Below are 15,146 nucleotides of genomic sequence, written 5' to 3' on the forward strand. Positions count from 1 at the left end.
GATTAAAAGACCTGACAAGACCAATTAGAGGAGGAAACATTTTATTTGGCTCACAGTTTCAGAGGTTCGGTTTACAGTTGGCTGACTCCATAGCTCTGGACTGGATGAAAAGCAGTTCAGGAAGAAAGCAGTTCAGAACATGGCAATCAGGAAGCAGAGAGTGCACTCTGCTCACCAGGGACAAAATATAAACCCTAAGGCACATACTAAGTGACGCACCTCCTCCAATCACACCCTACCTCTCCACCTGTTTCCACTGCCTACAGTTGCCAATTCAAGTGGATTAATGCTTTGATTAAAGTTCTCCTAACCGAATCATTTTACCTTTAAACTCTCTTGCCTTGTCTCATACATGAGCTTTTGGGAGACACTTCACATCAAATCATAACATTCCTTCCCTGGTTCCCCAAATCCGTGCACATCTCATAATGCAAAATGCATTTTGTCCTTTTCCAAGAGACCTCATAGTCTCTACAGTTGCAGCATTGCTCAAAAGTCCAAGTCCAGAATCTCCAAAACTCAAGGCAAACTCTCTAAATGTAAGCATGTGTAAAAATTAAAAGTAAGTTACATATATTCAGTATATAATGGTACAGAGTAAACATTTCCATTTCACAAGGAAGAAATAAGGGCATAGAAAAAAGGTATGGGACCAAAACAAGACCAAAATTCAGCTGGGTAAACAAGTCCTATAACTCCAAGTCCAGCATCTGGGGAATATGAATGACATCATGAGGTTCTCTCCAAAGGGCCTGTGTAGCATTGCCCCTATGGCCTTGCTGGTTGCAGCTCATGGCCTCTTTTGTTTCTTTTTCTGCTTGATTCATGCAGCTTTCTTTGGCAGACATCCCAAGTTATTGACATCTTTTAATCTCAGGGGTCTACATTATAACTTTATCTTCCTTCTCATATCTTCAGGCATCACCCTCTCAGGGCTGCCCACAAGGACTCCAACCCTGCTATCCTTTGCCTGGCCTCCTAGGTCTCTTTCTTGGAGAACAAGCACCATATGATTGATGTAAAGGTCTGCCACCATCTTGAGCAGTAGCCAAGCCTCTTGGAACTATGACTATAGCAGCATTTGATGCCTAGGAAGCTGAGCATGGTAAAAAGCCTTCCTAAGCTCCCTGTGAAATCGAGGTTCTACACCCCACCCCCATCCTTAGAGAATTTTTACATTTTAGACCCTTGAGTCTGATATGGGTGTGATATGACAATTCCTGGGATGCCCTCAAACCATTTTTCCTACTATCTTTGTAAAGTACTTAGCATTTCTTTAGTGACTCTAATGTCTTTAACAACCCTATCTTCCTTAGCCCCAGATTTACTTGCACTTTTCACGCCAAACTCAAGATTTTTCAACTCTTTTTTTCTATGTTCTCTGCTCCTGATTATTACAGTAACTTGGCTAAAAGCTGCCTGTAACATTTATGCCATCACCTGAATTCTGTGCTGCCTTGAAATTTCCTTCACCAGATTAATTAATATATTATCTTTAAATTCAGTCTCACAGAATGTTTCAAAATGGGCAAATGTAGACAACTTCCTTGCCAAAACATGAATAGCATCTAATTTCCAAAAGAGTGTTCCTTTTTCTCTGAAACCTCATGAGCCCAGTCTTTATTATTCACAGTTCTATCAGTATTTTGGTCTTCTGAGCTATCACCAGAATCACTCATTAAGCCCCACTTACAACATTCTAAAATTTTTCCAGATTGCATCTCTAAATTTTTCAAAAATTCTTCCTCCAAATTCCAAAAAGCTCCAAGATCTTCTAAACTACATGGTCAGGTTATTCACAGAAAACACCTCTCTTCTTGGTACTAATTTCTGTTTTAGTCAGGATTGTTTTGTTTTGTTTTAATTATTGTAACCAAAATACCTGATAAGAACAACATGGAAGACAGAAAGTTTATTTGGGACTCAGAGTTTCAGAAGTCTCAGTCCTTAGATAGCCAACTTCATAGCTCTGGGCACAAGGTGACACAGAACATAATGGCAGAGGAAAACAGCCCAAGACATTTAGAAAACAGAGCTCTGCTCATCAGGGACAAAATATATACCCTAAAATTATACCCCCCAGTGACCTATCTCCCTCAGCCATAGCCTACCTGCCTACAATTAGTGCCCCGGTTTATCCATCAGTGGATTAATATACTGATTAGGTTAAGACTATCACAATCTAATTATTTCACCTTAGAAAATGTTTACAATGTCTCACACATGAGTTTTTGGGAAACTCCTTCTATCTAAACCATAACAATTTCCTTAGTATTGTTAAATTGTTTTTCAGCTACATCAGAGATTTTCTTCAAATTAGGATCTCTTTCTGGAGAATTGTTATTCTCATTTGGAAGTATCACATCTCCTGTCTTGTTTCTTGTGTACTTACATCTATATCGGCACATCTGATGTAACATTATGTCTTCCAATATTTTGAAGTAGTTTTTGTCTTCCTTTTCATATCTTCAGGCATCACCCTCTCAAGGGCTGCCCACAATGACTGGCTGTTTTCCAAAGCTCCCACAGAATCTGGTGTTACTTCACATATATGCTGGTTTGACACTGGTGCTGCTAAAGCTTATGACTCTTCATTTAGATGGGATACAGGATATCAGTTGGGTTTGATTAATAGGAGAGCTCAAAAGCTTAGTCTCTATTTGATTTCTTCTCCTTTGATTGATGTCAGCAATGTCTATGAGTGCCTCAGTAGTCCTGAGTATAGCAGTTCAGGAAGGTGATTGTATGACTTTGTAGTGGAATTCCAAATATGTGTGTCCCCAGACTCCACAGAGTTGAGTCCTGATGGGCAGCAGATGAGCACTAGCAATACTGGAGTCTGTGGTACTGATAATCAAGGACTTGAGGTTTTAGAACATAAATAGGAATTTTTCTAGGTCTTGTTCAGTGATTGATGTTGGTGCTAGGGCTTGTAATGCTGTTAATCAATTTTATAGAGCAGAGGGACACACAGAATATCTTCTCCAGATCCAAAGGGATAAGCACAAACTGTATCAGGGCTTTTGGCACTAGTAGCAATGGTCCAAAGTTCATGACTGTGGGGAGGATACTTTCCCCAAGTCCCCTGGTATATGTGCAGGTATTGTTGGGACCTGTTTCTGTATCCATATTCTTGGAGTTGTAGGACATGGAAGAGACTTTCTTAATATTACACAGTTTCTACATGGGTGCTGCTAGAGCTTATGACTCTGGTACTGGTGGTACATGATATGGATGGGAATGCCCCTAGGTCACACAGGGAAAGCTCTTGGAAAAGATTTGTGATGTTGATAGCCATTGTCGTGGGGTTGCAGAACATGGATGGGATATTCTCCTGGTCCTCAGAGGCAAGTTTAGGTGTTGCCAAGGCGCTTGCACCAGCAGTTGCTGTCCCTGGGCCATGGGCTGAGAAGGAATAAAAGTGATACTGGGGATTGGAGCCACTGGTAGCCACATTCCTGAAGCTACAGAACTCAACTGAGAGTTTTTCCAGATCCCAATGGGCAGACATAATTGAAGTCAGAATTTTGCAATAGTAGCTACAGTTTCAAGGTTGTGGGCTGAGAAGGCGATCTTCCATAGTTCCAATAATGCAAGTGCTTGTGGCTAGGGCAGCTGCTAGTCCTAAGCTTCAGGATGTTTGAGGGGACTCTCCTCACTCAATGAGGTTTACATTGGCCCAAGAATTCTAATAGTGTCTGAGAGACTGGTTGCCAGCCCCTAAACCAAGATCGCATCAGGCAATGATTATTATAGTAGTTTGGGTTGTGGAAGTTGAAGGTACCAAAGTGAATCCATTCTTTAAAGTAGAGCAGTCACTTTTAGGGCACTCTGCTCCATGAATCAGACTTAAAACTTATAAAGCAATGGGATTATCCTGCAGTTAGGACAACTGCTGTGACTGGCATTGCTGGCACTTCCCTGCTCTCCTTTTCCTGGCAGTCTTGAGTGGCACCCCCCTCCCCACCCCAACTTCCACCACACTTGGAAAGCCAGGGTTGAAGGTATGAATTGTTTTTCTTTTCTCCAGTTTGCCTTTCAAGGTCTTCATGCTGTTTAGGCTTCCCTTCACTTTCTGCTGATTTCCAGAGTTCCCTCTCAAGACACTCCTTGAAATAGCTTTTTCTTTGTTGACCTGGTTCTTCTCTGTGGCAGAGTCACATGCAGGGCACCTGTCTCTGTCAGAGTTTTCACAGCTCTGGCCAAAAGATCTGACAGGAACAATTTTAGAGGAGGAAAAGTTTATTGGGTCCTCAGTTTCAGAGGTCTTAAGCTGTAGGTGGCGACTCCATTGCTCTGTGGTCAAGGGAGGCAGAACATTATGGTGGAAGGGTATGGAGAAGGAAAGCAGCTCAGAACACAGGAAACGGGAAACAGAGAAAGAGTTCTGCTCATCAGGGTCAAAATATAAACCCAAGAGCAATACTCTCAAGTGCCCTATCTCCTCTAGCCACACCCTACCTGCCTACAGTTAGTGCCCAGTTAACCCATCAGTGGATTAATATATTCATTATGTTAAGGCTCTCATAACCCAGTCATTTCACCTTGGAATATTCTTGCATTGTCTCATACATGAGCTTTTGGGGGACACCATATATACAAACTGTAACAGCACCTGCATTCTGCCACCTGCATAGTCTGGTTTTTCGATCAGTTAATTTATCTTGACATTATTTTAAAAAACCCATCATAGGATGTTTCCCTCAGTATTTAGAAGTAGAACTATTTATTTTTTCTTAACTTATACTGAATCCCCACAGTGTAAGTGAGGCCTACCAAATAGTCCATAAGTTTTTTAATATGGCTTTCATACAACCCTGTTCTGTAAGAGAAGAATGAAGAAATGAATAGTGAAGGGTTATGACTGGCTGTTTTCCAAAGCTCCACAGAATCGGGTGTTGCTTCACATATATGCTGGTACCCTGTTTGACACTGGTGTTGAGGGACTGGTTTTAAAGGCCATGTTGCCTTTAAAGTTTTATTTTTTATTAGTGTGTTGAGTTTTATTTTTCATTGAAAGATATGTAAGTCACAAGCTATGTTCTACCTGTACTGTTAAAAACTACTTGTGAGATTCTAAAGGTGTTCTGCCTCTAAACACCCTATAAAATCGAAGTGTTTCAGACCAGTCTCAATGTGTAGGTTCATAATTTTTCATTTCTCTCTCAACTACTGACAGTGTGGGTACATTAATTTTCATATTAGTCTCCAAAACTTAGTTTTTATTAACAAAAAAATCTACATGTTTAGTAGTTATCTCTTTTTTCCCTTGCTTGTCTATAAATGTCCTCTGTTACCTGTTATTTATATTACCTTTCTTCCTGTTTCCACTAATTGCCTATCTCACAAACATCAATATAAGAAATGATGGATGCATTTCTCTGTGTGTGCATACAGACACATTCTCTTTGGTGTCTCTTATGGTGTGGATGTGAGGTGTCCCCCAAAATCTTCTGTGTTAATGCAGGAATTTTCAGAGGTGAAATGGTTACGTTCTGGGAGCTGTAACTGTAACTGTAACTGACTGTAACTGTAGGCAGGTGGGACATGGCTAGAAGAGGCGGGTCACTAAGGGTATACCCTGGAAAGTTACGTCTCTTGTCTCCTACTCCTTGCATCCTAACATCACTGCCCTCAATTGAGCAGCTTCCCCCCTGCTGGGTCCTTCCCCCATGATGTGCTGACTCACCTTGAGCCCAGAGCAATGGACTCAGCCATCTATGGACTGAAACCTCCATAATCATGAGCTCCAGATAAACTTTCACTCCTCAAATTTGTTCTTGTCAGGTGTTTTGGTCACAGTGACACAAAAGATGACTAGAATCTTGTCCTGCTCCATTCATGATGCTAACTGGCATAGACATGGGGCTTATAACCAAAAGAGATTCTTTCTCGCAGTTACAGGGACTGAGAACTCATAGATCAAAGTGTTGGTAGATCTAGTGTCTGACGAAGGACCGCTTCCTCCTTCATACATGGCCATCTTCTTTCTGTGTCCTCACATGGTGTGAGAATTGATGAACCTTTCTGAGATCTCTTCAGTAATGACAACTAATCCCACTCAATGAGGGCTCTTCTTCACAACCTATTCATCCCCAAGGGCCCTGTCTCCTAATGTCTCATCATTACTTTGGAGATTAGGATGCATATGCATTTTGGGGGCAGGGGAATACAAATATTCAGTCTGTAATACATGGGATTCATACACTTTCATGTTTTTACATATACAGCTTCCAGCAATTCTCCCTCCCTACCCAAACTGAATTTCATATTTTTTGCTGGTTATAGGAAATATTTTCCGTTGCTAAAAGATAAACATATCAATAAAAAGAAATTCATGTAACTGTTATCTAACTTTCTGCTAAACTAATCTCTGTATCCCCATTGCCAAGACTAATCCAGATAAACCTGGGATGTTGTGACCAACTTGGTGAGATATCAGAATAGTGTCATAAAGTTGTGAACTAGAAGAGGGAAGCAAGATGGAGAAGGGAACATGGAATCATGCCATGTTGTTTGAAATAATCAGTGATTCTGAGTCAGGAGAGCCGGGAAGGCTTCAAATGATCCATCAGTTATCACCTGGAGAAAAATTTGCTGGATGTTGCTCTAGGGTGCAGAGTTTGGATTTGTGAGTATAATTTACAAAGATTGTTTTTACAACTTGTGAGGAAACACTGCTGAGTAAATGAACTTATGCTTCTGTGAAATGAGCTGCCATGGGAAGAAGTAAGCTTCCCACCACTGGAAAGTGATCAAACAGGAGTCTCCTCATTGCTTTCCTGGGACATAACTCAGAGCCCATAGTCTCTAGAGTTTTCCTTTCATCACTGATTTCTAGATCCTTTTGTTAACATATTGATGTATACAATATTTATTTTAAAATACTTATGTAACTGGGCATCATTTTCAGAATCTATGCTTATATTTTTCTTCTCCTTTCCCAAAGGTAAGTGGTTCATGAGCATAATTTACTAAAGTATAAACTATACCCTATTATTTGGTTAAATAATATCTTCTTTTGTCAGCTGTAGAGTGCCCTTGAGAGGAAAGCAAGAATGAACTGAAAAAGGGAAAAGCACAAACTACAGGGTGATTTAAAGGTGAACCAGGAAACTGTGGAGAACCTGGAGAGCAGCCAGCAGTAGCTAGCAGAGTGGCTCAGGATGTAAGCACCTTTCTGTTGACATGCGTTCAGGAAAAGAGGTTCAGAGAGCAGTTCTGTCATTCCACTTATCCTCGAGACTCTAGGCAGGTATCTAAGACCTCAGGCAATGACAATAGGTTTAGGAATTTTTTTGATGGACTTTTAGATAATAAAAAAAAAACAGTAAATGCATAATGTAGAAGATAACAGTGTATCTGATTAACAGATGAGAATCAAAGGTGTAAGGCACTTGAGATATGAATTAGTGGGAATTTAAGCCTACAAGTTAAACTCAGAAATGCTCACTTATTTTTACTCATGCTTAGAGTAATTGGCATAAAATGCAAAAATATTTGACTTTAATATACTAATATACTCTCTAATCACTTAAATAATATTTGATAGCTATTTCATTCGTACTTGTGTAGGTATTTATTGTCAAATAATTTACTATATAAATATTAAACCTTAAAATCTAAAGCAAGGGGCTGGGATTGTGGATCAGTGGTAGAGCGCTTGCCTTGCACATGTGAGGCCCTGGGTTCAATCCTCGGCACCATGTAAAAAATAAATTAGTAAAGTTACTGTGTCCATCTACAACTTAAAAAATATTTTTAAAAAATCTAAAGCAAAACATGGCAACAATCAAAATTAAGGAAACTCAATTCACATTATTTTTTAAAATATTTAGGTACCAAAAAAGTATTTATGTACATACATATGTATTTTTCTTGGACTGAGCATTGAACTCAGGGTCTCATGCTTGCTAGGCAAGTACTCTACCACTGAGCTCCATTCCCAGCCCTCACATGGATTCTTCTCTTTTTCAATTTTTTGAAGATTACTTATTGATGGATTTTTATTAGTTTATTTTAATAATACATAATATGGTACATTGTGACATCATTATCATGCATGGAATACAATTTGCTCTAATTTAATCCCCAGAACATTCCCTTTCCTTCCTCTTGTTCCCTTTCCTGTACTCTACTAATCTATCTTCTATTTATTCATAGTGTTCTTTTTTTTTCCAATTAGTGCCTTATGGATATACAAATAGGTGAGATTCACTGTGGTGTATTTGTATGTGTTAATAGGAAAGTTAGGTCAGATTGATTCTACCATTCATCCCTTTTCTGAATCTTCCCCCCTCTCCTTCAATTTCTTTTCTCTATTGATCTATTTTAGTGGAATTCTCCCACCACTTTCTTTCTTTCTTTCCTTTTTTTTTTCTTTTTTCCCTTAGTTTGGTCTAGCTTCCACATATCAAATAAAACATTCAACCTTTCACTGTCTGAATCTTTTTAAAATTACACTTAGTGTGATGGTCTCCAGTTCCATCTATTTACCAGCAAATGAAATGCAATAATATCATTCTTTATTAAGTCTGAGAAATACTCTATCATACACACACACCCCACACTCACATTTTTTTTCATCCATTCATCTGTTGATAGGCACCTAAGTTGGTTCCCATAGCTTGGCTATTATAAATCGTGCTACTATAAACATTAGCATGAAGATGGCTTTCTCAATTTATAGTTCTACCCGTTAGTGAGAAATACCATCCCATTTATTGATTCTTAATTTTACTACTTGTGTTTTAGAAATGTAGTTGAAGAATTTGGTTCCTAAGCCAACATAATGAAGATTTGGACCTATTTTTTATTCTGGTAGGCACAGGGTCTCTCATCTAATGCCAAGGTTCGTGATCCACTTTGAGTTTATTTTAGTGCGCAATGAGAGACGGGGGTCTAATATCATTTTGTGACATGTGGATTTCCAGTTTTCTGAGCACCATTTGTTAAAGAGGCTATCTTTTCTCCAATGTAGGTTTATGGTGCCTTTGTCTAGTATGAGAACACAGTATTTCTGTTGGATTTTCTCTCTGTCTTCTCTTTTGGACCAGTGGTCTTCATATCTGTTTTGGTGCCAATACCAGGCTGTTTTTGTTACTATAACTTTGTAGTATAATTTAAATTCTGGTATTGTGATGCCTCGTGCTTCACTTTTATTGCTGAGGATTGCTTTTGCAATTTCATGACTGCTTTTTCTATTTTTATGAAGAACATCATTGGAACCTTCGTAGGAATTGCATTGAATCTGTATAGTACTTTTGGTAGTATGGCCATTTTTTACAACGTTAATTCCACCTATCCAAGAGCATGAGAGAGCTTTCCATCTTCTAAGGTCTTCTTAAATTTCTTTCTTTAGTGTTCTGTTGTTTTCCTTCTAGAGTTGTTTCACTTCTTTTGTTAGATTGATTCCCAAATATTTTATTTTTTCAAGGCTATTGTGAATGGAATAGTTTTCCTAATTTCTCTTTCAGTTGATTTACTACTGGTGTATAGGAATGCATTTGATTTGTGAGTGTTAATTTTATATCCTGCTAGTTTGCTGAATTCATTTATGAGTTCTAGAAGTTTTCCAGTGGAATTTTGGGGTGTCTTAAATATAGAATCATGTTATCAGCAAATAGTGATAGTTTGAGTTCTTCTTTTCCTACATGTATCCCTTTAATTTCTTTCATCTAATTGCTCTTCCTAGAGTTTCAAAGACTATGTTGAATAGAAGTGGTGAAAGAGGGCATCCCTGTCACATTCCAGTTTTTACAGAAAATGCTTTCAATTTTTCTCCATTTAGAATGATGTTGGCTGTGGATTTAGTATATATAGCTTTTGCAATGTTGAGATATGTTCATACTGTCACTACTTTTTCTAGTGTTTTGACCATGAATGGATGCTATATTTTGCCAAATGCTTTTTCTGCATCTATTGAGATTTTCATATAATTCTTGTCTTTCACTCTACTGATGTGACGAATTATGTTTATTGATTTCTGTATGTTGAACCAACTTTGCATCCACTGGGATGAATCACACTTGAAATGGTGGGTGCACTATCTTTGTAGTGTGGTTTTTTTTGTGATTTACCAGTATTTTATTAAGAATTTTTGCATCTGTGTTCATGAGGGACATTGGTCTGAAGTTTTATTACCTTGATGAATCTCTGTCTGGTTTTGGTATCAGGGTGATACTAGCTTCATAGAATGAGTTTGGAAGAGATTCTTCCTTTTTCTATTTCATGGAATATTTAGAGGAGGATTGGTGTTGAAGGACACGTAGTGTGGTGGCAGGTGCCTGTAATCCCAGAGGCTAGGGAGGCTGAGGCAGGAAGATTGCAAGTTCAAAGCCAGCCTCAACAATTTAGGCCCTGAGCAATTTAGTAAGATCTTGTCTCAAAATAGAATATAAAACAGGCTGGGGATATGGTTTAGTGGTTAAGTACCCCTGTGCTCAATCTCCAAGAAAGGGGGGGGGGGGGCGGGTAGAACGGGAGAGATAGAAACAGAAAGGGATAAAAAGAGAAAGAAATTCAGAAAAACATAAAAATATGTTTTAATGTTTTATTCTAAACATTCTGATTTTTACATTTTTCTAATTAAAATTATAAATGAGTCAGGTAAATTCATAGGTAGAGAATGAGAAAGGACTGTTGCCTCAGCTTCAGGTAAATGTGCTTTAGGTAGTTGTTTATCAAATGCCTATGCCTGTATTTATATCTATGTGTGATGGTACTTGTCAATGAAGCAGCGTCTATATGAAGGTATCCATACCACAGAAAAGTATATCTAGACAGAGGGAGAACGAACAGTGTCTAAGAAGGCAAAATAACGTACACAGAAGTATGCCCTGGGGAAAATCGCTTTTTAAACTTATAATTCCTTATGAGGATAATAAAAATGAGTAGCTAATTTGTTTAATGTTTGCTGTGAACCCTGGACATTGAGCTAAAATCCTGGACATGTATTTTTTACTCATTAATCTTCCTGACAACCTTTGAGCTAATATTATTGACTGCAACTGTACTGTAAGTGTCAAGCACAAAGCATGACCAATGATATGTAATCAGTGTTAGTAATTTAATTTTGTGATTATTATTCTTGGTGATTAGAAGACGATTGCACTGAAAATCAGTAAGTTCTATAGCCACTGTGGCCTCAAAACATTTGATAGCACATAATTATTTATAAATTTTACACTATGTGACTCTTTTATACTATATTACCCTGCTAGAAAGTAATTAAAAACATACCAATTAATTTTAACACATACACATATAGTCTTATACGCATCCAGATAGATCATTTTTCTTTGGAGCTAAATAAATTTCTCAATAATGTAACCAACATTCAAAATAATTTTAGAACATCTTTTTATATACTTATCTTCTGAAACATTGTGAGCCAAATAAGAAAATCAATCTCACTGTGTGAATATAATTTATTTTCAGACACAATAATAATCTCCAGGTGATTATTTATCATGTTTATAGGCTTGTCTCCAAATGATGCTTGACTTTATCCCAAATCAAAACAACAAAATTTTCAATTTATTTAAAACTCAAATTTTGTTATCTTCATCACTTCTAAAAGAGTCCAAAATTATTACTGAAGAAATATTTCAGAAATGTTTGAGTCACTGAGAGTGCTGTTTGGGGTAAACATGTTGGATCCTGTGATCTCTAGATGGAAGGAGATCACATTTTACCTAGAGGTGAAGATCATATTTTTTTCTTTCAGCACCTTCTTTTTCATACCTCCTCTGTAGAACTGATAGACTACTTATCTGGTTTGACCTTAAAACATGCTTTCCCTAAGCCATGGTACTTTTTTCAATGGAAAGGAAATTTTCGAAAATCAATTCTATCCTTTTCTTCCCTATCCTAATGTATGCTTAATTAGTTAAGGTAATGTTAATGATCATCAATGCCCTTACTGTGCTATAATACAACAATGCTCTCAATATTTGTGGAACTATTCACCCCAGCACTGAAAAAAATAGAGTTCTTATCACTACTTTCCTTGTTCTAATAATCTTGCCATTAGTGGTATCAAATGACTATTCACTTTGGTAGTCTCCATTCCTTCAGTAATTCTAATTTGTTGCTGCAAATCTCCTAATACTGGAGATCTAGTGCAGACAAGGAAACTAAGAAGCCAAGTTTGTTAACTGTATGAAATTAAATTGATACTGTTTAAGAGAAAGATGCTTCAACTTAATGTTCATTATAGTGATCAGATTTTTGCCTAAGTTCTGGTAGTTGAGATTGTAAGGTAAATGAATTCTAGATGAGTAAAGTATTGTATATAAAATTCACCTCGAGGGATGGGAACAAGGCTCAATGGTAGAGCTCTTGCCTGGCCTGTTTGAGTTCTCAAGTTCAAATTCTGACACAGCAAATAAAAGAAACAAACAAAATCTTAATTGCTTTAAAAAATAATTCCTGGTTAATTTTGTCTTTCTTGCCATATAAAAGATGGTTTCCTGTTCCTTTGGGAAGTGCTCTTTGGTAAGGTTCACCTCCATATAATTTAATGACACTGCCTGTCATTGAATGCTGAAAGATCTGGAAAAATCTTCAAATTCTAATTCTGGTCTTGGTACTGATTGGAGAAAAGTCACTTAACTTCTGTGTATTCTATTTTCTTTAGTTATGCATTGTGGATCAAAGTGTCATGTTATCTTTGTTAGTTTTAAAGAAGAAAACCAATAGAATAAAGATCTTAAATATAGACTATGCTAAAAGTGCTTAGTACATAAATCAGAATTATTTATTGCAACAGACTTGATCACAGGATTTGAAAGAGGCTAGAACTTGAAAGAACCACTTGAGCCAAAGTGGAAAAGGAGAATGCTCTGACCTTACCTGTAGACTTAAGGAGAAGCTGGAGGAGGGAGGAGGGTCCAGTTTGACTTAGCTGGAGATGACCAAGAAATAGGAAGCAAAAATTCAGAAGCTTCTCCAAGACCTGGAGGAGGCCCACATTTGTAGGTGATGTCTGCCTCTTTGAAAGAGGCATATAGGCAGTGAACTCAAAGTCAAGGATCAGGAAGAAAACCTACAGCATATCAAGCAAAAACTGGAAAAATAGTGGTTTGTAACTAAAAGTGGATGACCTCCTGGCCCTTGTTGAGCAGATGAGTTGAGCTAAGGTAACTAAGCCCTCCTCATAGACTTCTAAGCATGGACATAGGTAGGAGAAGGGAGGGGAGAAACAAAGCAGAATGATGACTCAAGGTGTTAGCTAAAGCAGGCTATAGCTCTTCCAAATGACTAGATCAGGCTTGACTTCAGTGGCTATTACTATCAGGCAACCATCCTCTGAATAACACCTGAGAGTGGCTTCTGGTTTCATGAGAATTCTAGTTCATGTTCTTTATGAAGCTTTCTCATGATTCTATTAGTAAGTTGACTAAAAAAGTGAAGCCACTAGCCATGTCTGTCATGAAGAACAGCTTTGAGTTGTGAGCACTCCTTAGGGATGGCCTAGGGACTAACAGTCTGTTTAAATAAATGGTGGACACAAACAGTCTTGTTGAGAAGAGGGAACTTTTTGTTTACATCCTCTGGTGTCTTTTTACCAACTAGCATTAGAAGCTATCATATGTCCTTTCTTTGCTGAGTCTGTGAATCTGTGTACTGCAAGTTCTCATGCTAAAGGGTTATTCTCCAATCACGGGTAATAGCAACTCTAACTTCTGATAGTAGAGAGGAGTTTTGCTTTATATTAAGCAAAACAAAAGACTGGTTACTGCAGCCTCCACTCCTTGTAAGCAGAATTTGTAAAGTCCTAGGAGACACATATAACCCAAATACTGGTATTTATTACAGCAGCACCTTGATCTCTTGGTGCCAATTTTATCTTGATCTGGATGTGCTGACATAACAAAATACCTAAGATTGAGCAATTTATAAATAACAGAAATGTACTTCTCATGGTTCTGAAGGCTGGGAAGGCCAAGATCAAGACTTCAGAAGACTTGGTGTCTAGTGAGGGCTCTCTGCTTTAAAGATGGTACACCTTGCCAGGTATCGTGGCACAGGCCTATAATCCCAGTAATTTGGGAGGCTGAAGCAAAAGGATTGGTAGTTCAAAGACAGCCTCAGCAACTTAGTGAAGCCCTAAGAAACTTAGCAGGACCTATTTCAAAATGAAAAGGGCTGGGGATGTAGCTCAGTCAATAAGCACCTCTAGATTTAATCCTCAGCACCAAAAAAAAAGAAAAAAAGAAACAACAAAAAAAGTTCCTCTTGCCTGGTCCTCATATGGTGGAAGAGCAAATCCTCTGCCCTCACATGGCAAAGGGGGGGAAGGAATTAACATTCCTTTGTACTTCTTTAATAAGGTCACTAATCCCATTCATCTCTTCCTGCATTATGTGATCACCTCCTAAAGGCTCTACCTCCTAATGCTATAACATTGTTGAATAAGTTTCAACATATGAATTTTATGGTACACATCACACTACATAACTTGGCACCCAACCATCCTCCCATTATCTTAGAATGCAGAGTGAGCATGCCTAATCTGATCATTTAAAATCCAAAATATTCCAAATTTTTAAAATTTTCAGTACTAACATGTGCTGCAAGTAGAAAATTTCATACCACAAACTTTGTTTCATGCATAAAATTATTAAATATGTTGTATAAAACTACCTTCAAATTATGTGTGTAAGGTATATATCAGCAACAAAAATGAATTTTGTGTTTACAGTCCTATCCCCAAGATGTCTCATTATGTATATGCAGATATTCCAACATCTGAAAAACATCTGAAATCTGAAGCACTTCCAGTTCCCAGCATTTTTAATAACTTGTTTCTATCTAGAGGGGACTCCAGCCTTCTCCTTCTCTTGTATCTCTTCTGCATTTTCTGAGAATTCCCTCTTTCCCTGGGTACTAAAAACTTTATTTTTCCAGGCTTCATTTGTATCCTATCTCAGCCCAGGTCCTCACTGCCACCATCCCCTCCTGTGCTTCTCATCCTAAGGAACTCTTCTGTTCTGCAAATATTGGTAGAAAGTCATAAAATCTGAAAGCTATTGATAGATTCACTGTCAGTTCATTCCAACCCGGTATGACTCTAGATATGCTTTCTTGCTCAAAAGTTCTTGATCATTCTATTTTATACAAAATCTTTCCTCATATTCTGA

General features: G+C 37.9%; 1 protein-coding gene across 1 annotated transcript in view; it reads left to right on the forward strand.

The window, feature by feature from the left end:
* The window catches only part of Myh15 (myosin heavy chain 15), a 163,143-nt gene that overhangs the window by 92,629 nt on the left and 55,368 nt on the right, over positions 1-15,146 (forward strand). Inside the window, 2 exon segments of the mRNA XM_071614911.1 lie at positions 7,037-7,167; positions 10,586-10,656. Coding sequence (XP_071471012.1) covers positions 7,037-7,167; positions 10,586-10,656 — 202 coding nt within the window.

The sequence above is a fragment of the Marmota flaviventris genome, chromosome 8 (genome assembly GCF_047511675.1).
Source record: "Marmota flaviventris isolate mMarFla1 chromosome 8, mMarFla1.hap1, whole genome shotgun sequence".
Classification (NCBI taxonomy): Eukaryota; Metazoa; Chordata; class Mammalia; order Rodentia; family Sciuridae; genus Marmota; species Marmota flaviventris.